Raw genomic sequence first — 26,280 nt, forward strand, 5'->3', positions numbered from 1 at the left:
AATGAGTTAATGAAACATATATGATTTTGAGGTGAAAACACACCTACAGTGAGAATAACCTAGACAGTGACTATATCTTTAATCAACGACGACAGCTACGATGGTGATGAAAACAGCAACAACGATGATTGAAGCAATTGTTTTCCGATTGAAATTGCAGATACGTGCAAGTGCCCCCTTCAAGGTGGTTCTAAAATATCTAAGGGCAAGCCCAGATCAGCTGGCTCTCTTGAAGAAACGATCAACTTACTGCAAGCAGACAATTTCTCTGACATACAGTGGTTCAATAAGTCCAGGTACGTTTAACCTATGGTTCAATGGTTGTACTAACGTTTCTTCAGATTTATGATAACATTCAGCAAAAGAGTCAAAGACTTTGTTTATTTTTCAAGCTCTTGATTACACATTACTAATTCAGACCATTTAATGTCAAAGATCCGAAGAAAAAAAAAAATCAGTTAATTGAACGTCCGTTGCTAACATTTATCAGAATTATCTTGCTGTCTGAAAGATAAGTGTAAATTGACACAAAAGCTGCTATGTGCTGTTTCCGTAGCCAACATTCAGCTGAAATATTCTGATGGCAACTCCGGCAGCGTGGAGTCGGTCCTACCCTGTGTGCAGACCAGAACCTGCGCTTACACTACAGGCCAAGGGACGTAAGTCACATTACTCGACGTCTTTTCTCTGTAGAGTCGTCCCCCTGGACATGGTGTCGCAGGTCGCGTTGTTTAAATTGTTTAAGTTGCCACTCTTATTTATTGCGGATAGTAGTTCACATACCATAATCAAATCTTCATGCAAAAGTTTCAATACTGTAACATGGGTGTTTACATACACCCACACACACAACACGCACCCGGCGTTGTCTCACGCACTTATGTTATCACAATATCTATAAATTCTCTTTTATATATATGCTCACACATTTTTGTCTATTTTTGGAATAAAGAAAACAAAACTGACTCTTATAGAATTCAAACAGTAAGCAGTTTTAACCACAATCACCTTAGCTGCAAACAGAATTCCTGTATAAGACAAGTTCATTTTATCTTATTTGTATTTTATAATTACAATTAATAAACCTTGGGAAACTCTTGCAGAATTCTAACTTTCTTCAACGCCAATTATAAGCACTCAGGTTACAAGTACAATGTCTTTATAAGAATTCTTTGGTATATTTTAGAATTTAAATCCTTTTTACCAGTCTTGAGATACTCAGATTCTGTACAGCCTGCACCTATGTCTACAGGGATTCCCTTGTGTTGTCAAGCTTGGACAAAGTTCCAGTGACCGAAGTTAGTGCTTCGTCGTCAGCCTTCTCGGGAACTGCAAGTGTTACGATGAAGATAGGACCGTTAGAGTGTGCAGGTGAAAACGTTGTCTTCACCTGTTATTTGTGTGATTTTTTTATCTGTCAAACATCCGCAAGCAAAGACAGATACAATACGACTAATTAATTTATGGTTCCAAATCTCCCATTGACCTATAGCTTCTTAATATACACTTACCTATGCAGAATTCTAACGTATATGCCGTTGATTTTTTTTCTGCTTTTGACCTCTTTCTGCGGATGGTGATGCTTGTAGGGGTGTACCTCGACAGCTGAAGGGTAGTATTCCCCCAGATTCTGGGAAATAGCCCCTTTAGTTGACTTTTCCCCTCAGTGATAAGAACAAAATTTTGCATCTCACATGACCTTAAAAATTCATGCGAAACATGTGGTCACTTACAGGTACTGAACACTGTCAGATAAATATACATTTTTTTCAACGGTAGCATTACAGAAGTTTTGCATGCAAATATTGTATGTACGTCTGCTGTGTTCACAGCGATTTTCATTCTCCATAGTGTGCTTGAAGTGATCAGTTATCAAACTGATACCACAGAGGCCTCCTAGTAATAGCTCACAGAAGTCAGGCGTCTGAGGGATTTTCAGCACATTTATACCACTAGATTGAATCTGGCAACTCCAGCTCCAAAATTTATCCAGCTTGTTTTCATTCGTCACAACACACCCTAAGTTTTGAAGAGTATGAACACAGCATTACTACAAAGAACTATATTTTTTAATCTAGAAAAAATTGCTAAGGCCGGATCGTTTTTGTTGCAGAAATTTTCCCCGACTGCGCAACATATCTTAACTTTGTGAAGACTCAAGGCGTAGAGGGGGAGGTGAACATCATGAAGGACCTTCTGACAGTTGATCCTGATGCTGAAGGAGAGGGCGCTCCCTTCACCGTGTCATGCATCTACTCGGACTCATACATCGACAGACCCGTCAGTAAGTTTGCGCTCCAGTCGGTTGTCAGTCAGTTTTCCTCTTGTTTTTCGTGCTGCACAAAGTCGAACGAAAATAGTGGCAAAGAAATGGTGATGCTGTTATTTAAATTCTGAAAGAAGTTCTTCCTCACAATTTGTGCTCATTGTGTAGAGAAGAAGGTGCTGAAAAAATCTTGCGCTGCAGAAAAAAAGGATCAGATTATAATTAATTCAACGTAGTCGGGGGAAACTTTAGAACACTGGATTGTTATTAGTTCCCTTGGTGGAAGTGATGCAAGCAATCAAACACTTCGCAATAATAGGGTTGAAATCCAGTATTGCGTACGTGTAATGTAAATATTATGTATGATGTATGTATGCATCTAATATGTCTGTCTGTATGTATGTACGAGCATAAAACATTCGAATAGGGCAAGAAAAAGAGTGAATAGCAGAAGATGAAACTGTTTGCACGCGTTTGTGACCCTTTTTTTTATAAAAAAGGCTATTCGTTTGAAGTCTTGCAGATTCTTTCTTTATGGTGGCATACATATTCCTAAATTTTGAGCGAAGCTTTTCTGTCATTTCAGCCTATTCAAACAGAATAACGCAAAGGCCAAAGCAAGGGCCCATCACCCAGTGTTTCACCATTTCGTACCAAGACCAAGGTGGCAGAAACATCTCCGAAGGTCAGCTCGCAGTGAGTACCGTACATTTCTCTGATGTCTTGCCTTACATGTTGTGAAAATAAGCATATACCGTTTATCACCCGGCTTCGACTCTGAACTTTAAGAAACCACATTTAAATATAGATAATGTTTCATATGAATTATTATTATTATTGCAAGGAAAGAGTCGTCATAAGCGATGAATCATCATCATCATCATCATCATCATCATATTATCGATATACATGCACATACAAGAGAAAGAGTCGTCATTATCTTTCTCTCTCTCTTTCAAAACACACATTGAGAGAATAGAATCACCCTCAGAAAAACCATCGACGGTCAGCCAGTGTGTGTGTTGTGGGGAGGTGGGTGGGTTCAAGGTATTCCTACCCTTACACAAGCTACCACAAGATAAAATTATATTTCCTATTTAATAAACGGACCAACCATGTTTCACTTATCTTCGGGCATCAAGGATGCTCTGAGTCGGGTCGGGTCCAAGGAGCATTTTAATATTGGAAAATTTATTGGGTTATTTTCACATAACTCTGGTGCAAAGAACCAAAGAAAGAAGGGAACTAGCATGTTTTCCTGTCTCCTGCCAGTGAGTTAAAGATGGTTGAAGAGACTGAAGTCTGAGAAAGGAAAATGGTTGTCTTCTGTACATTTTCATTGGTCCATGTTTCAGGCTTTTGTAAAAGGAAACCGCCGATGCCAGCAAAGTCTACAAATTGGAGCTCAGGGCGCTCCCGTGGTTAATTATGCCACCATTAGACGATGTGGCAGCAATGTGACAGAACCCAGTAAGTCTGCTCGTCATTCTGTCCTCATCCTCACCATTCCTCTCAGGAAACGCTTCTCCCTGAATATTCATGACATATCATGTGTTAGCTACTAAACAGTTTTTTTTTTATTTAATATGCGCGCTAGGTTTGAAAAAAAACCCGAGACAGTATGCATATATTTTTCTTGACAATAAATCAGTAAATCCCAAGGCGGCGAATCGTATAGTGTCTTCAATTCGGTGAAGCGACAGCTAAGGTATCTAATCATGTAAGCCCGGAGATGTACACATTAGCTGGTTCGAAACCCGTGTAATGCAGTGTTGTTCTCCCAGTTGACTCAGCTGTTGAATGGGTATATGATCTGCAGAGGTTTGTGCAAGCAAGGTAATGTCAAGAAGGTGAGCAATGGGCTGGCTCCGACAAAAGTTCTGTCTAATTAGCACAGCAGTTCCCAACGAGCAAAAGTCTACTGGGCTACCTTTACCATTTACAAAAAAATTACCGGTTTAAAAAATAATCCTAATTTCACAGCATCAGTCTAACGTTTTTTTTAAAAATGGGATTCAGAAAATGAGAGAAGTGAGGGCGGACAGAAATGTTTGATCACATTTGCGCTGAATCAATCAAAAGGGTGTAATGTCAAGACTAATTAACGGATGGAGGATGGTGGTCAAATGTTTAGAGATTAACAGATGAGAGATATAAGTACTCCACGGCGAGGAACCTGTTTGGAGAACACACATTTATTTTAGCAGGGGTTGTCGCATGTTGATGTCTACTGAGCTCACTGCTAATATTGGAAGTATGTTACAGAAGTGTAGCAATTGTGGGATGAAAAGAAGGAGGAACACACGCTGAGTTCAAAGTGAATAAGCACGACAGTTTAAAGTACAAAGTGGAAAATGTGACATTGTGTGTAAAGTGTACGATGTGACCTTTTATAGTTATGTAAAGTAGGTGTATACTTTAATAGTTATGTTAATACGTTGTTGAAAGTGTGACCTTTTAAAGCGATGTACGAGACAATGGAACATTTATGTTCAAAGACTTGGAAATATTCTCAGTTAAAACTTTCATTGAAAATTCTGATTCAAAGCTTGTCTAGAAGAGTATTTTGACATAATCACACATTGTCTTCTGCAGCTCTGGTATCTGCCCTGAGCAGTTCCTACTGCGAGTGTGGCATTCACGGCTTGTGTGACTCTGGACCCACTGCCCAGTGTAACGGCGATGCTGCCCCCTGAATCCGTGGACCCCCTACACGGATAACAACCTAATCATGGAGAAAGAAAGATTGCCAATTTGCGAAGTGGGTATCTTGAAATCGAGTTCACTGCGAAATTCAACAAAATAGAAAACTATCCTAGCCAGTTAACAGTCTCGCCTTACTGAGGCATTCAACACTCGTAAATACCTCCACCCTCTCATAGTACCTCCACCCTCTCATAGTAACACAGTATCGTAACACCCATCAGTGCACCCCTGCCCCATCACCACTGAAATGTAACTCCCAACTCATGCTCCACGTGCTATTTCCAGGTGTGTCTGCGCGTTGACGCGTATCCAACCGGTGCTAATTCAAGTTGGCCCTCCCGATCGTTGAGGTATTACGTCGGACAACTTTCGTGCGGACCAACGATGCGTAAGTATGCGATAGTGGGTTCCTGGGGGTTGAGGAATAGGAATGGAATGACATTTTTGTTTAATGAACTGAGCTCGATTATTTGAAAGAATTTAGTTTCATTCTGGGACCGTAGTTATGAAGCGAGGGAAGTCGTTGTTCTGGGGCAATATGGGGAACTCAAGGACAAGCATCTTCGTTTCTGAATTTCCTAGTGGTGTCCAGACTCCGCGGATGTTTTACCTCGGAACCGTTTTCACACAGCGGGGCTCATGGAGTAGAGAGGGTCCGGGGGTTCGCTATGTAACTATCAAACAGAATGCTTTTCCTGCTCTCCTGATTTTACCCTGGGGAAGAGACTCCCTGTGACTTCATAACTGTGAACACTGGTTGGTCTTGAGCAGACGAATCACCTGTAAAAACAGAAAATCAGTTGTAACGCTCATTTACCTGCTATGTGAAAACGAAGCGAATTCCTAGTTTAGAGTTGTTATCTTGTTTGCATAAAACATGGATTCTACAATTTCTGAAAAAAAAACACTGTGCAGGAGGACCGGGTAATTGTCAAAAGTATCGACAGGACCCCAGCTTTAATGATTTGAAGAACCGAACTCTACAATACATGTGGTTTGATGGCTTAAACAGGCCCATCCCGGTTACCTGCATATTTTACCCGTTTCCACCCCGTGGTGAAATCGTAAGTGTTGCGACATCTTTCAGTTTCTGTTAACATCCTGTGCTTCAGTGTTGCAACGAGACATCCTGTACGTTTTAATTTGTAAATAATGTTTTCATCAGGTTACATTATTTTTTCTTTGAGTATCAAGCGTGGGGAAGGTAGGCAAACACAACTGTGTCCTGTGTAACAGGTCTGTTAAGAAGGACTGGGGATGAACTAGTACTACTTCTTGTGTTAGAGAGCTGAGTATACTGTATCCAGCATTAAAGGTCTAAGATCATTAAAATAATGTTCCGCGCTAATGGTCTGATAGTGTTTGGTAGAGCTGTGTAAAAGGTATAAAAATATTAAGTCAAATTGTATTCTCTGGGTTAAAGGTCATGCAGCCACCAGATTTTCTGACCGAGACAGTGGCAAACCAAGCCACAAACCGTAACGTGACATACTACGCCGTCAGCATCACCTACATGCGCGAGGTCATCAACAGCGCCAACTACTGCAACCAGCCAGTCTATGTGTTCCGCACGTCTACTGTGCCGCAGGATGCCGACCCCTACGGGTTCTTCTCTCAACAGCAGAGAATCCAGCAGGGTGTCTCCACAAGAGAGCTTTCTGCAGACGGTTAGAAGACATTTTGTATGGAGAGGTTGGGGAACAGGGTGCACAGTACCATTGCAAGATGCTACAGTTGGAGGATTAAAGTTTAGCAGCCAGCTAGCATGCTTCTTAAAAATAAGCGACTTATTTTCTTGGAACCTGTCAACGCCCTGTGCACCCTGATCTGAGAGAAGCGCGTCAGTCCCTACTCGCAGGGTGTCGTCGTCGTTGTTGTTGCTGTCCTTGTTGTTATTCAGTGTACCGTTTGACTGCAGACCCACCGTCAAGCACTCTTGTGTCATGTCCTTTTATAGTGGCATCCTCACGAGTTGCATTCGGCAACTTGCAACGTTTCACGAAAATAGCTCATTTCTACAACACGCTCTTTGTAATGAGTGGGTGGTTTGATAAAAAGGTTCTCTCATCACAAAAATATTCCTCAAATTGTGGGATGGAGTAGTGGGAGGGGAACGGGTTTTGTAAGGAGGGAGGAGTGATGTGGTTTTGTGAAAAGGGCGGGTTGAAACATGGGAAGAAAGGCAAGTATACCCGGCATATGTTTCATGACGTCTTGCAGATGATACCCAGATTATAACTTCTAAATCATACCTAAAACGACAGAAATACTTCACATAACTTTATGACTGGAACAAGAACTGATAAGAGATTGTGTATACATTGTTTTTGGACGGCGTGCTTGGCGGATGGATCTACTCTTAAATGACTGTTACCTTCATGAAAAAAATCCGGAACATGTTTCAACGCAACTTAAAATAATATTAATTTGCTTCAAAATTTAACGGCTTGAACACCTTTGTTTGATGTACAGTATTTGTGTTTGATCTACAATATTTGTGTGTGATGTAAAATATTTGTTTGATGTACAATAGCTGTGTAGTATGCAAGATTTGTGCTTTATGTTCATCGTGTGCAATGTCAGTGTTCGGTGTTTTGTCTGATGTTCAGCATCTGTGTTTGATCAACAGTGTCTGTGCTTGACATGCAGTATGTGTATCTGACATCGAGTGTCTGTATTTGATGTGCAGAGATTGCCACTGCCTGTCAGGAGCCGCCGTTTGCAGCATTGTGCGCCAAGTATGGTGCTCCAACAGGTCTGGTCGTGACGAACAAGGACGTGATTCCAATCACGCGCATGTACTTGAAAGCGCGCACAGACTCCATAGTCATTGCCATCGCCAATGCCACGTGTTCCTGTAAGTACCTCTCTCTACTCTTAATCTAATTGCTAAGCAGGCGGTTCCATGACAACTGTTTCCCTAGTAAGCAACACTATACCGAAAACTCTCAGGTTGAACATCGTCTTTCTAATTCTTGTTCAAGCTTTTTATCTCGCTTCAAAAGAGAACAAAATATTAACATGAATTGTGAATCTACTCTGTCTTGAGTTGTTTCTAGTGATTTCCAGTCAAGAAGGGCAAGGTGTTCAAGTGAGAAATAGTTACTGAATTCTGTTACATCCATGATCATGGGAAGGACATGAGATAAAAATAATAACCGGGAAGGTGTTTCTCTGTGGTCTGTTCTCTGCTAAGCCCTGCAATGTTAGGGTATTTATTAAGATCCATAATAATGTTTACTAGGTTCATGAATTGTTGTGAATATTCTCTGAATCTGCAATGCAGATGTCGAGAAGGACTGCGAGGCAATTCGAAAGAGCGGTCAGAGTACTCCAGTAGACAACAGCAACTACATGATCGACCCTGGCCAGGCTGACGCCATCCAGCCCTTTGTAGCGTCCTGCGAGTTCACACGAGATCAAGGCATCACCAAGGTTGGCTCAAGTCTTGATGTTTTAGTTTCACACATAACGTAGTGATATAATTAGGATTAAAGTGAAAGATGGCGACCAAAATAACGAACAACTGACAGGAAATCAATGACGATAGAAAAGTATGTACAAGTGGTGTATAAGTTACAGACCAGACATTGATAAACATGGTGTTTATGTGTTGTGTGCGTGCTTCTATCCTTCTACCCTCAAAATGGTGGATAGTATGTGAAGTTTGGATAATTTAAGACGAAAAGTCTTTTTATTAACATACACTTACCGGTATTATAATGAGATACACGCTTGCACAGATCAACATCAACGACACGTTTTGGCAAGGGACTGGGATTAACAACGACGGTACAAACGGACCGTTTAACTTCCAATTCAAGAACGTGTACGCCAATGCCACACCTGCGCAGGTCAACTCGCTGTCTCGTAACTCCGGAGGCTGCTGGCAGGTAAAATACACTGCACACTTATTTAAGTCTTTGTAAACCTAAGAGCAATACAGAAGATGATGTTAAGGTCATCTGCGATTAACAGTCAATGTTTTAAGCTAACTCTATTAAAACAGGGAATATTTGCTGTCATATGTATATTAATAAATGTGACTAGATTTGAAGGAGGAGATTGAGATTCCACAATGTGTGTGAGAGAGAGAGAGAGAGCGAATGACTTTTCTCACTGACTTCTTTTTCCTGAACTCTGCCACTGCTGACTTTTTCAGTTCGCCAAGTACGAATGTTCTCAAGCAGCATTGGCAATAATAACATCAATCCCGAAGGTCTGCTGACACTATATTCTGGGAACACATCAAACTTCGGCACCCCTTACAGCCCCGGCGCCGTGGGGTGCGCCTGTGGAGCCCTCGATACCTGCGCGACTCCTGACCTGACCTGCAACTGTGACGCACGAGGACCTTTGACCTCTGACCAGGGCTTTATAACCGACTCGAGTGTTCTGCCGGTCGTGGGATTCTACCGCAACATCAGGTCCCCTAGCGGCCGCGGCAGGCTCTCCTTGACCTCAGTCAGATGCGGTCCTATGTGGGCATATGGTTGGTCACCTTCTGGTTCCGAAAGTCTTATTTCTAAAAATTTAAAACAGCATTCGTCCCCATCCTTTTCAAGTTGTCGCCAACTTAACGCCAACCTTATCACAACTAGCCGTTCCAATGCGTATATTTATAAAACTTAGCATCGTTTGTAAAGGCTTTTGGTGACAGATTCTGGAACTAATTTCTGTCGAAAATTTTACACCATGTAGTGAAATGGAATTTTTTCTGTTGTTTCATTTAATGAAAGTGCTTTGTACATGTAAACGTCGGAGAGTTGTGTGTGTGTTTGAAACAAAGTGCTTTTCAGCTTCACCCTGTTCCATTCAGATAAAGAGTCAATGCAAAATCTAGATATGTCACTTTTTCGTGGAGTAAGGTAGACGAACAGGTACAGACTCTTTGATTCTGCCTCTTGATGTTGCAGATATGCCAAAAGACTGTATCGAAGCCTACAGCTTGGGATTCAGATATGGCATCAACTACACTGTTAGCGGGGAGTACCTCATCAACCCCGACAACACCACCTCCTCGCCTTTCCTTGTGTACTGCGACTACTCCGACCCTACCAACCGTGAGTTCACATCCCCAACGCTCCAACACACTCCATCGCAGTTTTTCGTGTTCATCGCTTAAAGATTTTTTTTAAAATGAAAGGCGAAATCGAGTCGTATGTTACTAGAGTGAAACATATTTCGAAAAATGACTAGGATTTTGTTTCTAACACATTTCTATATCCAAGATTGTGAAATTATAATTCTTTTCTGTTAGCGAGAGAAAAAACAACTTTGATCATTGACACCCACACCAAGGCAGACCAAAACTGTGACATTGTTATGGTACCTGGCCATGTGTAGTTGTCATGACTACAGATAGAGGGAAAGATGGAATCATGTGTGAATTAGACATGTCTAGGTAGTTTCACATGATGAAAGGAAATAATCTATGGGAGGTTTAATGAAGTAATGAACGTGAACCCAATCCTTTTTTAAAACACAAAATTGCTATCCCTGTGAGAAATTTTAAAGCTAATGCCGAATGCCAGACCCCTCACCTTCCTCCAAAACAAACGAACACACACAGATACACATTCACATGCATACATATACATAAACAGAATCACATACAAAAGAAAAACAGTGCATGAGAACATAGGATCATACCCTTCAATACCCTCTGAAGAAAGGTTCGGGGACAAAGTGCACTTCCGGCAGTCCCAAAATGCAATACGGCTCTAGAAAAGCCTAACTGCTCCTCTCATCTTTCAGCGGTGACGATTGTTCGCCCCAGGCGACCCAGAGAGAGGGTGCCAGTCAAGAACACCACCAGGGTCGACTACAACGGCGGCCCGACCGACGGGCAGTTGGCAGCGTTGCTTCGAATCTCTGTCTACTGCTATCAACCAGTCCGAGTTGCACTGCCGCAGAAGCAAGGTAACTCCTTCGCGCCATGCAGACGCATTATCTCTCTTACGACAGCCTCATCCTCCTTCCTCTTCTCTTCCTCAGGAGCAGTAGTCTTGAAGGAAGAGTAAGTAGTTGTCCTCAGAAAACCAAGGACACGTATCTTGTCTCCGTAGTTATGAAGCAGAGTCTAGAAATCCATGGCGAAACTATGGCAACAAAACATTTGTCCTTATTTTTCCTATTTTAAAGAAGGCCTCGTGGTTTGAGGGGTGGGGGGTATGAACTCAAATCCCTTTCTGGCAGCAGAAGTGGAAGTCGGTTAGGTCGTTATTAAATTGTTCGAGTGTAGAAAACTTTCTGGAGAAAAGAACTCTTGAATAGAAAAGGGAGAATAAAGATGAGATGTGTCGTACCATTTCACCAACCTGTCGATTCTCCTTTCACAACCTTACACTCCCCTGAATGCCATTCGTGGTGTGTGTGTGCCTGCGTGCGTGTGTGTGTGCCCGCGTGCATGTGTGTGCAGTTCATTGCAAGTGGCGTTGCGTTTTGCTGGTTTGAGCGACATCCCACAATCCTACTGGAGCACCGGAAGTGGAGGAGAGAACACATGTACTTGTGGCACATTACAACGCTGCGGTGGCACCAGGTCCTATTCCCAGCAGAGAGCCACGTAAGTAGAGATGGGGTTGTTGGTGGTGGCTCAGAAGGGGAAGTCTGAGTGCTTAGATGTGTGTTTGTGTTTTGGCCCTTGTCTCGGCAGCCGATGGTGAGTTCTGTACAGGTAAAAGGGATTGGGTGGGGAGCACTGTCCTCGGTTCATAGCTTACCCTCCTCGGTGCACTGCTATAACTTTCAAGGGTTATAAAATATGACTCTAAGACAACACCAACTACAATACTAAAGATAAAAGAAAACGTTGTGTACCACATCTACCCACACAAGAAAGCAATTCTACTTACAATTAACCACATCAGTGACAGAATCACCTTGGTCCTGATGAAGCCCGCCCAAGTAAGGCTGGAAAAGACGTTTGTTTTTTATTTTAATTGATGAATTAATTTTCAGCAAATGTAATTGTGACATCGGAGATGACGAAGATCGTAGCGACGCCGCCATTCTGAGTATCAAGGCTGCCCTCCCCTTCCGACGATTCATCGCCGATGCTTTTGCGGATGGTTCTCTCAACCTGACTGTCGGCAACCTCTACTGTGCCTCCAAACCCATCGGTGAGACGCATTTGCAAAGCTTTACTTGGCTGAACTATTTTAAAGTGCTTCCCACAAAGGTGGTTTCGCACTTTTGGGAAGGAGAGTGGTGATGAGGTGTATGTGTGTGTGTTTGAGAAACAAAAAGTGTGCCCTTAAAGTAAACGAAATCGGAACCAAGAACCTTACAGTCCCACTGTATTAGTGACAAGATAGTAATGACCACTTCAATAGCGGGATACCACTTCTGTAAACGACGACGACATGATGGTGATGATACATATTTATTGTCTGCTTCTGTTTTCTTTGTTGGGAACTCACATAAATAATAAACTAAGCAACATACAGTCACATACTACACACCTGTATAATTACTTCACTCGCGACGACGACGACGACGATGATGATGATGTAAAGTGTTTCCGCTTAGAGGTGGGGATAGGACTATGAGAGAATCTATAAGGGAAATCTGAAAATCTTCCAGTGTGACCCGTTCCAGAGCGACTTAGCAAGGGTTACCGTTTCTGTTGACACTGTCAAGTATCTGCATGATGAAACTTTGCAAACATTTCTAAATATTTTAATGTACAAGCTAAACTTGGCCAGGTCAGAGGTTCCGATGGTGAAGGATAGAAACCAATCTGCTTAGCTTCATGGACAGTTATCGTCTAGTATCGTTTACATCTACATAGTGTACACATAGCACATAGATAGAGAGAGAGAGATGAGAGAAAGAGAAATATGCTTGACGCACAAAATCAAGTCTTTGTAAGCTTAGGCGGAAAGACAGCCGGAAGTGTGGGAATGACCTCTTACCTCTGGCACTATGTGCAGAACTCAACGAGTGTGAATTGGGCTTCCACGACTGCGCTCCACAAGCGCAGTGTGTCAACCTGGCCAAGCGGTTATGAATGCGTGTGTCCTGATGGCTGGAAAGGACTTGGCAGAGCTGCAGATGACACTGAAGCTCCTGCTGCCAACGGTCGACAGTGCATCGGTCAGTTTTATTCTATTGCAATTATCCCCTGTTCGCCTTCAACCGTACTATTGATCACTAACCAGGCCGTGTATTTATCTTGTGAACATCTGATATATCTTACTTCAATATACAGTATGATTTTTCAAAAAAAAATATTTGGGGCAACTAATTAAATTAAAAAGATCAAAACTTTTTATCTCGATTGGCTCCTTCGTCAACTTTTAAAGAGTGATTACAGCTGACATCTAGTTTCTGAGACATGATAAAACAAAAAGTTAATTTTAACTTAAAGCATGATCAGATGGGGAGTATATTCACTTTTTAGATTGTCATACTTTTTTTTAATCGTGCAGATGACAACGAATGTCTCCCGGGTAACAACCCTTGTCCGCCGCACAATTCTCTCTGCGCCAACATCCCTGGCTCCTTTATCTGCAATTGCACAGAGGGCTACCGTAACGTGGATAGACTCACCTGTGAAGGTGAGATGATCAGAGTGAAAACTCAGTAGGTAATTATAATAAGTTAAAAGTAGACAACAACGTCTAGAACCACATCTACCATTGACAGTGTTCATTTTACCAAGGACAAAGCCACATTTACTAAAAGAGACTGCAGAGAAATGACACCCCACATAGCAGCACTGAAAAAAACCCTGCTTTAGAAATGTTGAAATTGTGGATTGTGTATTTTTGATATCAAAAGATCACACGTTGAAATAATTAATCCTAATTAATTAAGTGATAAATCTTCGTTTGTATAATTTCTGGTGTAAAAGGTTTTGTTTACATCAAGACGGGACGAGAGAATTGTTTTTAAAAAATACTAAAATATTGGACTGTGACAGATATCGATGAGTGCGCGGAGAAGACCCATGACTGCGACGTGAACGCCAAGTGCGCCAACACAGACGGCAGTTTCCGGTGTTCCTGCAGGACGGGTTTCCGTGGTAGCGGCAAACGTGACGACTGTTCGCGTAAGTTTTCAGAGTGAATCACTTGCGACCAGAAAGGAAGTTCACACATATGCCTCTGTCTCAGAGCAAGAGCACTAAATGTTCTACTGGAGGGTAAAAAATCCCACAACAAACATACTGAATAATAGTTTTCGCTAAAAAGCAGTTTTTATTTGTAAAATTCTGTCTCCATTCACATTTGGTCACACACACATTACAGGGCTACAGACTTTCGCTCTTTATCTAATAAATGCATCACTAAGTTCTGCTGATAGAAACTACAAATCTCCGCTTCAGAGAAGATGGAGTAGAAAAACTTATGAACAGTCTCTACCATAAATAGCAATAGTTCAACGCTTGTAGTTCAGAAGTGCTTTATTATTGCGTCGAAATAACGATATTGCTGTTAGTTAAGGTAGATAACAGATCTCGATATATATATTGTACATTTGGCTATTAACTAGATGATCAAATGGTATTCTCACCCTTTCGAAAATTTTAGAAACTTGAAGAGCATAAAACAAACAAACAAACGGCGTGTCAAGAGAACACGCTGACACCGTACACTTGCTGACACACGTTCACCAAGACTCACAACTATACAGAAGGGGTCTTCTCTTCTGTCTTCTAATACTATCTTCTGGGTACTCAGCTGTCGGCCAGTGCACTTGCTTTGGGGACCCGCACTGCTTGAGCTTCGACAAGGCCTGGTTTCACCCTCAGGGTGGGTGCGAGAACGCGCTGGTGCAGAACGACTGCAGGTTGCGTGGCAGCGCGACCAACCCTTGTCCCCGCTTCCGAGTCTCGACTCACCACTGGAACAGGGGCATCGAGGTGCCCGGCGTCTACGCTTGGATCAAGGAAGTCAAAATCGTCTTCGGAGATAATGTGTGTATTTAAGACTTTTTAAAAAAAAAAACATTTACACACTCACGCACGCACTTGCTTGCTTGCATACGTGTGTGTGTGAAAATGTATAGTGTATGGCTTTTCCAGGGCTATCTGCATATGAACGTAGACGTGTGCTAATGAGAATAATAACAATTAAAAAGCGATACATTTCATGGTGGTCTTACAAACATTCACGAGCACTCGCTCCCATGCATCTGTGTAGAAACCCACAATTGCGTGGATGATAACCTCGTACATACATATCCATGCATTTACATGCAGGTGCAAATACCAGTGAGAAGTTGTACAGGTAATTCACATCTAACACATCTTCATAGAACCTCTTTACAGGGCGGTTGTGTTGACCCTGTACCTGAGACATGTGATACCAGCTTGTCTCACCACGGACGTGTGTCTCTGGACTCCTTACAGAAAACAACTCTTAGTCTCTCGCGAAGTTGCAGGCTGTCAAGTTTCAGCAAACCATTTAAGCCAATAAATTGAAAACATAACAGACCTTAAACCTTGAGCTTTTGTACCTCCGTCAACATGAGTTCGCGTCATCTATTCTTCTTCTTAATGTATGTAGTTAAGCTGTAGAATTATCGAGGAAAAGTCGTTTGCATGCCGTCAATGAGAGATGCACGTCCGTGTTCTCGCTGCGCCGCCTGGTAAAGGCCGAGGGTAAAGTTGTGTGGTCAGTGGGAGGCCAGTGGTTCCTTACCCTGAAGGTACAGTCAGACGTCCCAGGGCCGAACTATAATCACCCTAATGTCTCCTGTTTTCCTCTTTCCCCACAGCGCATCGTTCTCGGTCAGGGCGGCACCATCATAGTGGATGGAAAGTTGAGAAGTAACATGTGGAGCATCTTGAGTGATGACCGGACAGAGACAATAGCTTCCGTCACAAGAATCGGTCTTTCTAAAGTGGTAGGTACACTAAAATAGTAGTGCCACTAAAGTGGTGGGTACATTAAAATAGTAGTGCCACTAAAGTGGTGGGTACACTAAAATAGTAGTGCCACTAAAGTGGTGGGTACACTAAAATAGTAGTGCCACTAAAGTGGTGGGTACACTAAAATAGTAGTGCCACTAAAGTGGTGTGTACACTAAAGTAACAGAGCCACTAAGGTGACGAGTCACTAAAATGAATATTTTGTCGACGCATTGAAAGGTCTGCGTTTAGTTCCCTCGCTCAGCCTCTAATTAAGCAAAGGCTCAGGCTTAGGAAGTCATGAAGCTGAAAGCGGCTACAGTTTTCTCCGTAGCACTTTTTTCCGTAGTTATCAGACAGCATGGTTTCATAAACGTTGGTTCATTATGCGCCATTTTGCTGGTTTCCTGGGGGGGGGGGGTACCAACAAGTGGCGCTGTGCGGACCTTCACTCACGGTCTTGTGTGTTGTTGTGTGCAGTCGATGTGGACCAGCTGTGGGTTGGAGGTCACGTGGAACGGACGCGATGCGGTGGAGATCCTGGTGCCCACGTCCATGATGAACAAGACCTGCGGTATGTGCGGCAACTACAACGGCGACAAGTCTGATGATTGGATTGTCGGACCTGAGTGCCCGACACTGGAAGGCCAGCAGGTGAGTAGGGGTGGGTGGTCATAGGTCAAACTAAACACGTCTGTTCGCATTGCTGACACTTTCGATGCATTCTTCCGCCTAGCAAGCTTTAGATCACCACCCCCCACTTCACCACTCCCACCACCACCACCACCACTACCACCACCACATGTAATGAGGGCGGCCCGGTTAGCACCTGTCACCAAGACACTGATGGTATTTATTTCTTGTGCATGCAGACCAACAGGCAGACTCTTTTTAGCAACTCGTGGACGGTGAACGCATCACAGGAGTGCACCCCGGACTGCAATCCGTCAGAACCCGAGCCGACCTGTGTGTCGCAATACAAGTCCGACTACATGTGCAAGAAACTGTTCAGCGAAACCTCTCCCTTTGCGGTAAGCCATTGTTCGTCTCCATCTGTTTATTTATCGTGGCTTATTCCTTTCTGTATACTCTAGAAATATCTTTTTTATATCTGACAATAAGGATTTCCCCTCCTCTTCCTAAGTCTGTATTTCTCCATGTTTCTCTGTATTTTGATAGCCTTAAACTTCATTTGTTTTTTCTTCCAGAACTGTCTAGCGCAGATGCCAAGCGATATCCGCGAAGGCTTACTGTTCTCGTGCCAGTTCGACTTGTGCCACACCAACGACACGGAGTCTACTGTTTGTGAGGTCGCCGAAACCATTGCCAACTTCTGCGAGGAACAGATGGCCGGCGACCCTATCGTTTGGCGCTCCCCTCATCTTTGTGGTGGTATGTATGGCAAGACTGCATGCTGTTGTCGTTGTTGATGTTGTCGAGAATTTGTCTTTGTCGAACTATTCCTTTTTCCACAGCCTTTCTAGGTGCGGTAAACAGAAAATAAAGGTTACTTTCCCTATCCCTCACCTAACAGACAGGTGAATTTAGATGCCGTCTGAAATGGTACCTGATCCCCGTAAAATGGTTTGTGGAAAAGAGGCTGCTGAGGAAATAATCTGGGCACCGCTTAAGGGTCCTTAAGAAAAGTATGGTTTGTTACAATAAATGTTTTAGAACCAAATCTTTGTTGACCTGCGTTCCTGTGACAGGTGTAGAATACATGTAGATAATTCTCATGCGCAGTCATGAAGAGTCCTTGTGTTGATGCAGGATGCGTCGCTGTCAGAAATGTGTAAACGTTAATGTGTTGTTATTTACTTTTACGTTCTAGTCGGCGTGTGTGTGTGTGTGTTCCTGCGTGCGTGTGTCTAACTCGTGCTGTTGATTTATTTCTCACAGAGCCTGATTGCGGCGTGAACGAGGAGTTCTTAATCTGCGGGCCATCCGAAGAAAGCACGTGCAACGCGCCTGTGTCCACTTACTACCAGTTGTGCCGCGAGGGCTGCTTCTGCGTGAAGGGCTTCAGGCGCCAGGGTGACGAGTGTCTGCCAGAATCCCGCTGTGGCTGCCCATACGGCGAGGACCTGATGAAGGTAGTCGTCTCGGTAGCTTAGCATTGTTATCTGGATGAATGCTCCCCCGGACCATGATTAAATGAGGTATTGAGTGCTGACCTGACAGTTTTCTGCCATAACCGAAGACTTTTCGAAGATCATTGTGAGAACGGTGAGCTGGAACATTTCTGTGGCACGTGACTATATGATGAAAGCTTATCGCAGAATCCTAACGTACTTTAATACCACAGAGGAATGAAAAGTAAATTAAAATCTTAAAGTCTATCCAATAAATTTCGTTAAAAATTCACATGAGTATTTCCCGCTTCAAAGCCGATGGTAATGAGCAAATCGTACGAATGGCACTTTGTTTGTAGATTGGATCACAGCAAGTGCTGAACAACTGTTCTCTGCTGGTCACCTGTGTCGGACATGAAGACCACACAGAGGAACCTTATTCCTGCAGCGACATCGAAGAGTGCGCCATCGACGACGGCATCGAAGCGTGTGTGTGCAAAGAAGGGACAGGGACGAACAGCGAGACAGGAGAATGCATTCGTAAGGCTTTTGAACTTTGAACCTCTTCATGAGAACAATGACATCGTAATACCGCCTGAACAATTACCGCCTAGTATTACAGCATATATCAAATATATAAACTCTTTCCGTGGCTAATTTTTTTTAAGACAGTAACACTTCGAAATCTGTTGATGTTTATTATTGCTTAATCAACGCCGTCAAGCATGGCATTTTGTCTAATGGTACTTGGTTATATAATCTTTCTTTCTCTCTCTCACACACACAGACAGAGACAGGGACGATATAACAACATAATGCTGATGATGATCTATAATAATAGCGGTACATAGAGATACATATTGAAATACTGGGATTTAGATACACTGATACCGAAATTCCAACTGATGACAGATTTTGTCAACGCTTGCAATGTCTTGGTAAAGGCAGCTAAAATAAAAGCTGTTTTTCTTGCATGTCATCTCCTATGATCCTGATTGCCTCGTGCAGCTGGAGACCACTGCGCGGGTAACACAGAATGTCCTGCCACCTCCGAGTGTGTCACCACTCGCACATCCTTCTACTGCAACTGCTCTGAGGGCTACATCAACGTGGACAGGACGACGTGTAAAGGTCCGTCCAAAGATCAACATTTGTATCTGCTTTAAGGAAGCTGAAAAATTTTCAATAATGTTGGCTTCGAACTTCTCAGCTTTTCTAAGTGCTCATGAACGGGAACACAAAAAAAATGGGATAACACCTGTCTCTTTAAAATGGGAAAACACCTGACGTTTAAATGATTTCCATTGACTTTCAAATGGCATCTTATCCATCATGCTAAACCTGCATCCCACACTCACCTTCAAATCAGATCACCATAGCACCACAAAATGGGATTACATACTTCATCTTACACTTGGATTATATACACCGGGTAAAAGAAAATAATACATTTCACGTGAAAAGCAGAAAAAATTAAATAAAAGTATGGGGTATTTGTGGTGGACAGATGTGAATGAGTGCACAGAAGGAACCAGCAACTGCGCCGAGAACGCAGAGTGTACAAATTTAGATGGAGGATACACGTGCAACTGCGCAACAGGTTACAGTGGTGACGGCAGGACCGAATGCAAAGGTTAGTTGGTTTATTATTATTATTCCATGTGTTGGGGAAAATAAATATCTAATTTATTATTCTGTAATCTAACCAAGCAACTTATTTCAAATATTAAACATGCCTGTCACGTACTACAATAAATGTTGATGCAGCGGTAAAATTACACATTTTGAAAAAAATGTAAAGACGGACCGAATTAAGTTCCCTTGATTCATACACGCCTCTTCTTTTCTTACTTTCGCACTTTTCTCAGCCTTTTCTTCTTAGCATATCTTCCTCTATTCACTAACGATCAGCTCGATATCTGACGCACTTGTTAGTGTTTGTCGATACTCCTTTATGCACATGATTGTGATTGTTACAATTTGTCACACCGCATGTCACACCATATGGTGGCTTTGATCTTGTTTATTACAGATAACGATGAGTGTACAGAAGGAACCAACGACTGTGATGATAACGCTGAGTGTACAAATACTGACGGAGGATACAATTGCACCTGCAAGGATGGTTACAGCGGAGACGGCATGGCCGGCAATTGCCGAGGTGAGTAAAAATAATTTTTCACACTCCTAATAAATACTCGGTCTATTATCACATCATCTAATAAAGTATTTTTTCAAACAGGAACTAACACTTAGTAAATGTGCAGTCTGTCTTTAAACAATTTTCAGTACATGCGTGTTTGTCCGATTGAAGTCTTCAAACATTTCTCAATGACTATTCATGGCTGTCTTTTGTCCATAAACAATGCTCAGTGAATGTTCATATCTCCTTGTGTGTTTGGGGAGGGTCTCCTGATCAATCCAATGGATAATGGATGCAGGTTTTAGTATTCGTCTGCATTCCTCCAAAGAATGTGATTGTCATGATTTTCTGTTTGGTGAGTTTGATCTTGTCTGTGACAGATAAAGACGAGTGCTCAGACGGAACCAACGACTGTGATGTGAACGCTCAGTGTACAAATACTGAAGGAGGATACACGTGCGCCTGCAAAGAAGGTTACCGGGGCAACGGCAAGTCCGGCAATTGTGAAGGTTAGTTAAATCTATTGCTCTACTATCCTACATGGTGTCATGTAAATATCTGGTGGCTGGCTATTTTAATACTTAATATTATCAGTGGATATTGTGGGCGTGTTTTTATGTATGTGTGTACATACCTTTTTCTCTTAACTAAAAATTAGTTTGAGTGTTTGTCAACTGTCTTCCATTAGATTATGATTGCCATGATATGTCACGCCATATGATGGTCTTTGTGACAGATGAAGACGAGTGCTCAGAAGGAACCAGCGACTGTGATGCTAACGCTAAGTGTACAAATACTGGAGGAGGATACACGTGCACCTGCAATGAAGGTTACAGTGGCGACGGCAAGACTGGCAACTGCCAAGGTCAGTAAAAATAATCTTACATCTCGTTGCAAATAAATTTGCGATCGGTAATCATATAACGAACCAACTCATTTCAAACAGAAACCAATGCCAGTGGATATACATGTGTTTGTCAATCTATCCTTAAACAATGCTCAAAAAGGTCTGTTTGTCCGAAGGAAGTCTTTAAACATTTCTGAAAGATTGTTTTTGTCTATCTTTTGTCTAGAAACAATATGTTGTGTATGTTCCTCTGTGTGTGTGAGAGAGAGAGAGAGATTGCCAAGGTTAGTAAATAATCTTCCCTTTTTCTGCAAATACCCGACCGGTTATTCTGTAATCTAATAAACTAAGCTAGCTTTATGAAAACATAAAGCAATATTAAATATCTAGTATCTCTGTCTTGAAACAATGCTGAGAAAATGCCTGTTTGTCCGATTGAAATCTTTAAACATTTCTCAATAACTTGTCATGGCCGTCTTTAGTCCATAAATAAGACTCAGTGAATGTTCACGTCCGTCCGTCCGTCTGTCCGTGTGTATGTTTTGGTCTCCTGACAATCCATTTAAATAATAGATGCAGGTTTTAGTATTCGTCTACATTCCTCCAAAGAATGTGATTGTCATTATTTTTCACATGATACAGTGGGTTTGATCTTGTCTATGACAGATGATGACGAGTGCACAGACGGAACCAACGACTGTGATGTGAACGCTGAGTGTACAAATGAGGCCGGAGGATACTCGTGCGCCTGCAAAGAAGGTTACCTTGGCGACGGCACGTCCGGCAATTGTAAAGGTTGGTAAAAAAAAAAAAAAAAAAGCTCTATTACCGACATATTGGCGGGTAAATATCTGCTCCATCATCTAAGGGCTGGCTCGTTTCAAATAGTCAAAATGCCAAGTTGATATTTGGATATTGTGGGTGTGTTTTTGTGGATCTGTGTGTTCATACCTTTCTATCTTTACTAACCATTTCATATTTCATGCATTTTTTAGTGTTTGTCAACCGTCTTCCATTAGATCGTGATTGTCATGATCTGTCATATCGCATGGTGGGTGTGATCTTTTTGTGACAGATAAAGACGAGTGCAGAGAAGGAACCAGCGATTGTGATGCTAACGCTCAGTGTACAAATACTGAAGGAGGATACACGTGCACCTGCAATGAAGGTTACAGTGGCAACGGCACGTCCGGTGACTGTCAAGGTGAGTAAAAATAATCTTCCACGCTGCAAATAAAAGAGTTATAAAATACTAGGAAAAAGTCTCTTTGTCCGATTGAAGACTGCACATTTCTCACAGATTATTCTCGTCTGTCTTTTGTCCATAAACAATATTCAGCGATCTCTGTGTGTGTGTATCTCGGTCTCCTGACAATCTACTTGAATAATGAATATCTATTTTAGTGTTTGTCTCTATTCCTCTTCTTATTTGGATTGTCATGATTTGTCACACCATATGTTGGGTATGATCTTGTTTGCGACAGATAACAACGAGTGCACAGACGGAACCAACGACTGTGATGTGAACGCTGAGTGTACAAATGAGGCCGGAGGATACTCGTGCGCCTGCAAAGAAGGTTACCTGGGCGACGGCACGTCTGGCAATTGTAAAGGTTGGTAAAAAAAAAGCTCTATTACCAACATATTGGCGGGTAAATATCTGCTCCATCATCTAAGGGCTGGCTCGTTTCAAATAGTCAATATGCCAAGTTGATATTTGGATATTGTGGGTGTGTTTTTGTGGATCTGTGTGTTCATACCTTTCTATCTTTACTAACCATTTCATATTTCATGCATTTTTTAGTGTTTGTCAACCGTCTTCCATTAGATCGTGATTGTCATGATCTGTCATATCGCATGGTGGGTGTGATCTTTTTGTGACAGATAAAGACGAGTGCAGAGAAGGAACCAACAACTGTGATGCTAACGCTCAGTGTACAAATACTGAAGGAGTATACACGTGCACCTGCAATGATGGTTACAGTGGCAACGGCACGTCCGGCGACTGTCAAGGTGAGTAAAAATAATCTTCCATGCTGCAAATAAAAGAGTTATAAAATACTAGGAAAAAGTCTCTTTGTCCGATTGAAGACTGCACATTTCTCACAGATTATTCTTGTCTGTCTTTTAGCTGTCTTTTGTCTGTCAATATTCAGCGTTTGTCTGTGTGTGTGTGTGTGTGCGCGCAATGATGGTTACCGTGGCGACGGCTTGTCCGTCAATTATCAAGGTAGAAAAGAAAAACATTTCTAGACAAAGTTCTACTACGAACGCATACATTAGGAAAAACGGAAACTGCTACTTTGCTTGTATTGGTTGATCTTATGTATGTGCATATGTGGAAGTGTACTGTGTGGACTTATACTGTGGGTTTGATCTTGCCTATGACAGATGATGACGAGTGCTCAGAAGGAACCAACGACTGTGATGAGAACGCTGAATGTACAAATGAGGAGGGAGGATACACGTGCGCTTGCAAAGATGGTTACCTTGGTAACGGCACGTCTTGTAAAGGTAAGAATATGACTTGTGGCTTGGTACAACGCTTTTTAAGTAGAAAGTTGAAGTTAAGGATGAAAAAGACAATTCCATGTTCATTTTTCTGATGTAAGCATAGTCTTGTATCTATTTATAGACACAAAACGTCCACACACACACAAAATTCATGCGTATGTCAATGCACATGTAATCTTTGTCAGTTTAACATAATCAAGCATTTGCTCCTCATTTGTGTGGCAGTGGACAGTGACTGTCTCCCTGGAAACAACCCTTGCTCAGAAAATGCAGTGTGTGTCAACACACGCCAATCCTTTTTCTGTAACTGCTCAGAGGGCTACTACAACGTAGATACATTCACCTGTAAAGGTGAGAGTAACCGCCTAGTGCTATCGTGTATTTGTGTGTGAGAGAGAGAGAGACCGTGTGTGTGTTTGTTTTGAACAAATGAGGTATATCTTATTTATTTTATTGTTTATATTGTTTTAATTGACATGACTCTGTGTAAGCACGGATCGGTTTTGATTCTGACATTGACAGATATTGACGAATGTGAGGAGGGATCCGACGACTGCGATAACGCTGTGTGTATCAACGTGCCCGGAAGCTTTGAGTGCGCCTGCGTGGATGGGTACTTCGGCAATGGCAGGGTTGGCTCATGTAACCGTAAGTACACGCAGATGGGTTTAATTACATATAACGAAATTCACAGAAAAAAACATACCTGAATACTATGTTAAATAATTTTAAAGTAGTTCTTGCGAAGAGTAAATCAGTCGTTGCAGAATGATGACGATGATGATGATGATGAAAAAGAAGAAGAAAAAGATGATGATGATTTGTGTAGCGCTTTACCCCACCATCAAAAGTTGGCTAAAGGCGTTTAAACAAAACAACAACAAAAAAATCACACAGATATAATAAAAAGGAAAGGTGGTATGAAAGCAAAGAGCTCACTGTGAGCCCCGTTATCGTAACTGCTTAAGTTGAGAAGAAGGCAAATGCAGTCGGCATAACTGCGGTCTGCATCCTTGATACTGCGTGGAATCTTCGATCAGTCAATAAAGTTCTGCTTCGAATTGACACTAAGAGTATTCACTGTGCGCTACAATGGTATCATGCGTTTCTGTTGCTACTGCAGAAGACACTGACTGCATTGGAGAAACTAGCCCTTGTCCAGACCATTCTGAATGTATCAACACCCGCGAGGCCTTCTACTGTAACTGCACCAACGGCTATAGCAACGTGGATAATTACACTTGCACAGGTGAAATAAGCAATTAGTGGATTTCAGTAGAGATTTCTTTCAACTTTACACAGTACTTAACATTTTTTATTTTGGGACAGCTTCAACGTTACAGGAAGAAAACAAAATCTGCAAATTTAGGGAGGTCTAATTGTCTACATGTCAAATAGACTAACAGTCACTTGGAAACATTTCAAACAGATATCGATGAGTGCTCAGAAGGAAACAACGACTGTAAGGGTAACACTGAGTGCACAAATGTGGACGGAGGATACAACTGCACCTGCAAAGAAGGTTACCGGGACAATGACATGTCAGGCAATTGTGAAGGTTAGTAAAATCTAATGCTCTTCTACACCCATACATTGGGGTAAATATTTCATCCATCATCTCAGAGCAGTATTCCAAACAGTTAATATGCCCAGAGGATATTGTGGGTGTGTTTTGTGGATCTGTGTGTGCATACATTTGTCTTTTTGCTAGCAGTTTGATATTTCATGCACTTTTTTAGTGTTTGTTAACCGTCTTCCATCATATTGTGATTTTCATCATCTGTCATATCACATGGTGGGTGTGATCTTTTTGTGACAGATGAAGACGAGTGCTCAGAAGGAACCAGCGACTGTGATGTTAACGCTAAGTGTACAAATACTGAAGGAGGATACACGTGCACCTGCAATGAAGGTTACAGTGGCGACGGCAAGACTGGCAATTGCCGAGGTGAGTAAAATAAATTTTACACGTTGTTGCAAATAAATTTGCGATCGGTAATCATATAACGAACTAACTCATTTAAAACAAAATCCAATGCCAGTGGATATCCATGTGTTTGTCAGTCTGTCTTCCTTAATGCTCAGAAAGGTCTGATTGTTTTTGTCTATCTTTTGTCCTGAAACAGTATTTAGTGTGTGTTCCTCTCTTTGAGAGAGAGAGAGAGAGAGACCTATTTCCGAAGGTAGCAAAAATAATCTTCACTAAATAAAAACTCGAAAACAATAGTTAGCTAAGGCTAAATTCTTGGGGTCCCAGGGACCCTTCTTCAGATTTTTTATCTTCGCCCAACTTTGAATGGGACTCCATACGTACTGTACGCAAAACAGAAATACGTAATTGATATCCAGTATCTATTTCTTGAAACAATGCTGAGAAAATGCCTGTTTGTCCGATTGAAGTCTTTAAACACTTCTCAATGACTATTCATGGCTGTCTTTTGTCCATACATAATGCTCAGTGAATGTTCACGTCATTCCGTCAGTCGTGTGTGTGTGTGTGTGTGAGCTTTGGTCTTCTGACAATCCATTCGAATAATAGATGCAGGTTTTAATATTCGTATGCATTCCTCCAAAGAATGTGATTGTCATGATTTGTCACACGATATGGTGGGTATGATCTTGTCTGCGACAGATAATGACGAGTGCACAGACGGAACCAACGACTGTGATGTGAACGCTGAGTGTACAAATGAGGCCGGAGGATACTCGTGCGCCTGCAAAGAAGGTTACCGGGCGACGGCAAGTCCGGCAATTGTGAAGGTTAGTAAAATCTATTGCTCTACTATCTACATGGTGTCAGGTAAAATATTTGTTCCATCATCTAATAATATTCCCAGAACATTGTGGGTGTGTTTTGTGGATCTGTTTACG

The 26,280-nt window shown here is 42.1% G+C and overlaps 2 protein-coding genes across 2 annotated transcripts in view; both read left to right on the forward strand.

Moving 5' to 3' along the window:
- LOC112557062 overlaps nucleotides 1–5,360 on the forward strand; it is a 14,634-nt gene extending 9,274 nt beyond the window's left edge. Inside the window, exons 17-24 of the mRNA XM_025226687.1 lie at nucleotides 161–296; nucleotides 557–659; nucleotides 1,253–1,371; nucleotides 2,114–2,284; nucleotides 2,853–2,962; nucleotides 3,622–3,736; nucleotides 4,862–5,027; nucleotides 5,258–5,360. Coding sequence (XP_025082472.1) covers nucleotides 161–296; nucleotides 557–659; nucleotides 1,253–1,371; nucleotides 2,114–2,284; nucleotides 2,853–2,962; nucleotides 3,622–3,736; nucleotides 4,862–4,962 — 855 coding nt within the window. The 3' untranslated portion in view covers nucleotides 4,963–5,027; nucleotides 5,258–5,360. The remainder of the gene's footprint in view (nucleotides 1–160; nucleotides 297–556; nucleotides 660–1,252; nucleotides 1,372–2,113; nucleotides 2,285–2,852; nucleotides 2,963–3,621; nucleotides 3,737–4,861; nucleotides 5,028–5,257) is intronic.
- LOC112557868 (fibrillin-3-like) overlaps nucleotides 5,357–26,280 on the forward strand; it is a 33,242-nt gene continuing 12,318 nt past the window's right edge. The window contains 37 exon segments of the mRNA XM_025227951.1: nucleotides 5,357–5,360; nucleotides 5,888–6,036; nucleotides 6,396–6,639; nucleotides 7,662–7,829; nucleotides 8,259–8,407; nucleotides 8,716–8,842; nucleotides 9,135–9,464; nucleotides 9,889–10,035; nucleotides 10,730–10,991; nucleotides 11,936–12,096; nucleotides 12,854–13,072; nucleotides 13,408–13,536; nucleotides 13,902–14,030; nucleotides 14,662–14,897; nucleotides 15,701–15,829; nucleotides 16,314–16,487; nucleotides 16,706–16,864; nucleotides 17,042–17,225; nucleotides 17,733–17,926; nucleotides 18,265–18,445; nucleotides 18,914–19,036; nucleotides 19,413–19,538; nucleotides 19,938–20,066; nucleotides 20,429–20,557; nucleotides 20,785–20,913; nucleotides 21,562–21,690; nucleotides 21,971–22,099; nucleotides 22,380–22,508; nucleotides 22,780–22,908; nucleotides 23,287–23,409; nucleotides 23,635–23,760; nucleotides 23,932–24,057; nucleotides 24,533–24,658; nucleotides 24,839–24,967; nucleotides 25,229–25,357; nucleotides 26,042–26,160; nucleotides 26,163–26,169. Coding sequence (XP_025083736.1) covers nucleotides 5,357–5,360; nucleotides 5,888–6,036; nucleotides 6,396–6,639; nucleotides 7,662–7,829; nucleotides 8,259–8,407; nucleotides 8,716–8,842; nucleotides 9,135–9,464; nucleotides 9,889–10,035; nucleotides 10,730–10,991; nucleotides 11,936–12,096; nucleotides 12,854–13,072; nucleotides 13,408–13,536; nucleotides 13,902–14,030; nucleotides 14,662–14,897; nucleotides 15,701–15,829; nucleotides 16,314–16,487; nucleotides 16,706–16,864; nucleotides 17,042–17,225; nucleotides 17,733–17,926; nucleotides 18,265–18,445; nucleotides 18,914–19,036; nucleotides 19,413–19,538; nucleotides 19,938–20,066; nucleotides 20,429–20,557; nucleotides 20,785–20,913; nucleotides 21,562–21,690; nucleotides 21,971–22,099; nucleotides 22,380–22,508; nucleotides 22,780–22,908; nucleotides 23,287–23,409; nucleotides 23,635–23,760; nucleotides 23,932–24,057; nucleotides 24,533–24,658; nucleotides 24,839–24,967; nucleotides 25,229–25,357; nucleotides 26,042–26,160; nucleotides 26,163–26,169 — 5,512 coding nt within the window.

The sequence above is a fragment of the Pomacea canaliculata genome, linkage group LG2 (assembly GCF_003073045.1).
Source record: "Pomacea canaliculata isolate SZHN2017 linkage group LG2, ASM307304v1, whole genome shotgun sequence".
Lineage (NCBI taxonomy): Eukaryota > Metazoa > Mollusca > Gastropoda > Architaenioglossa > Ampullariidae > Pomacea > Pomacea canaliculata.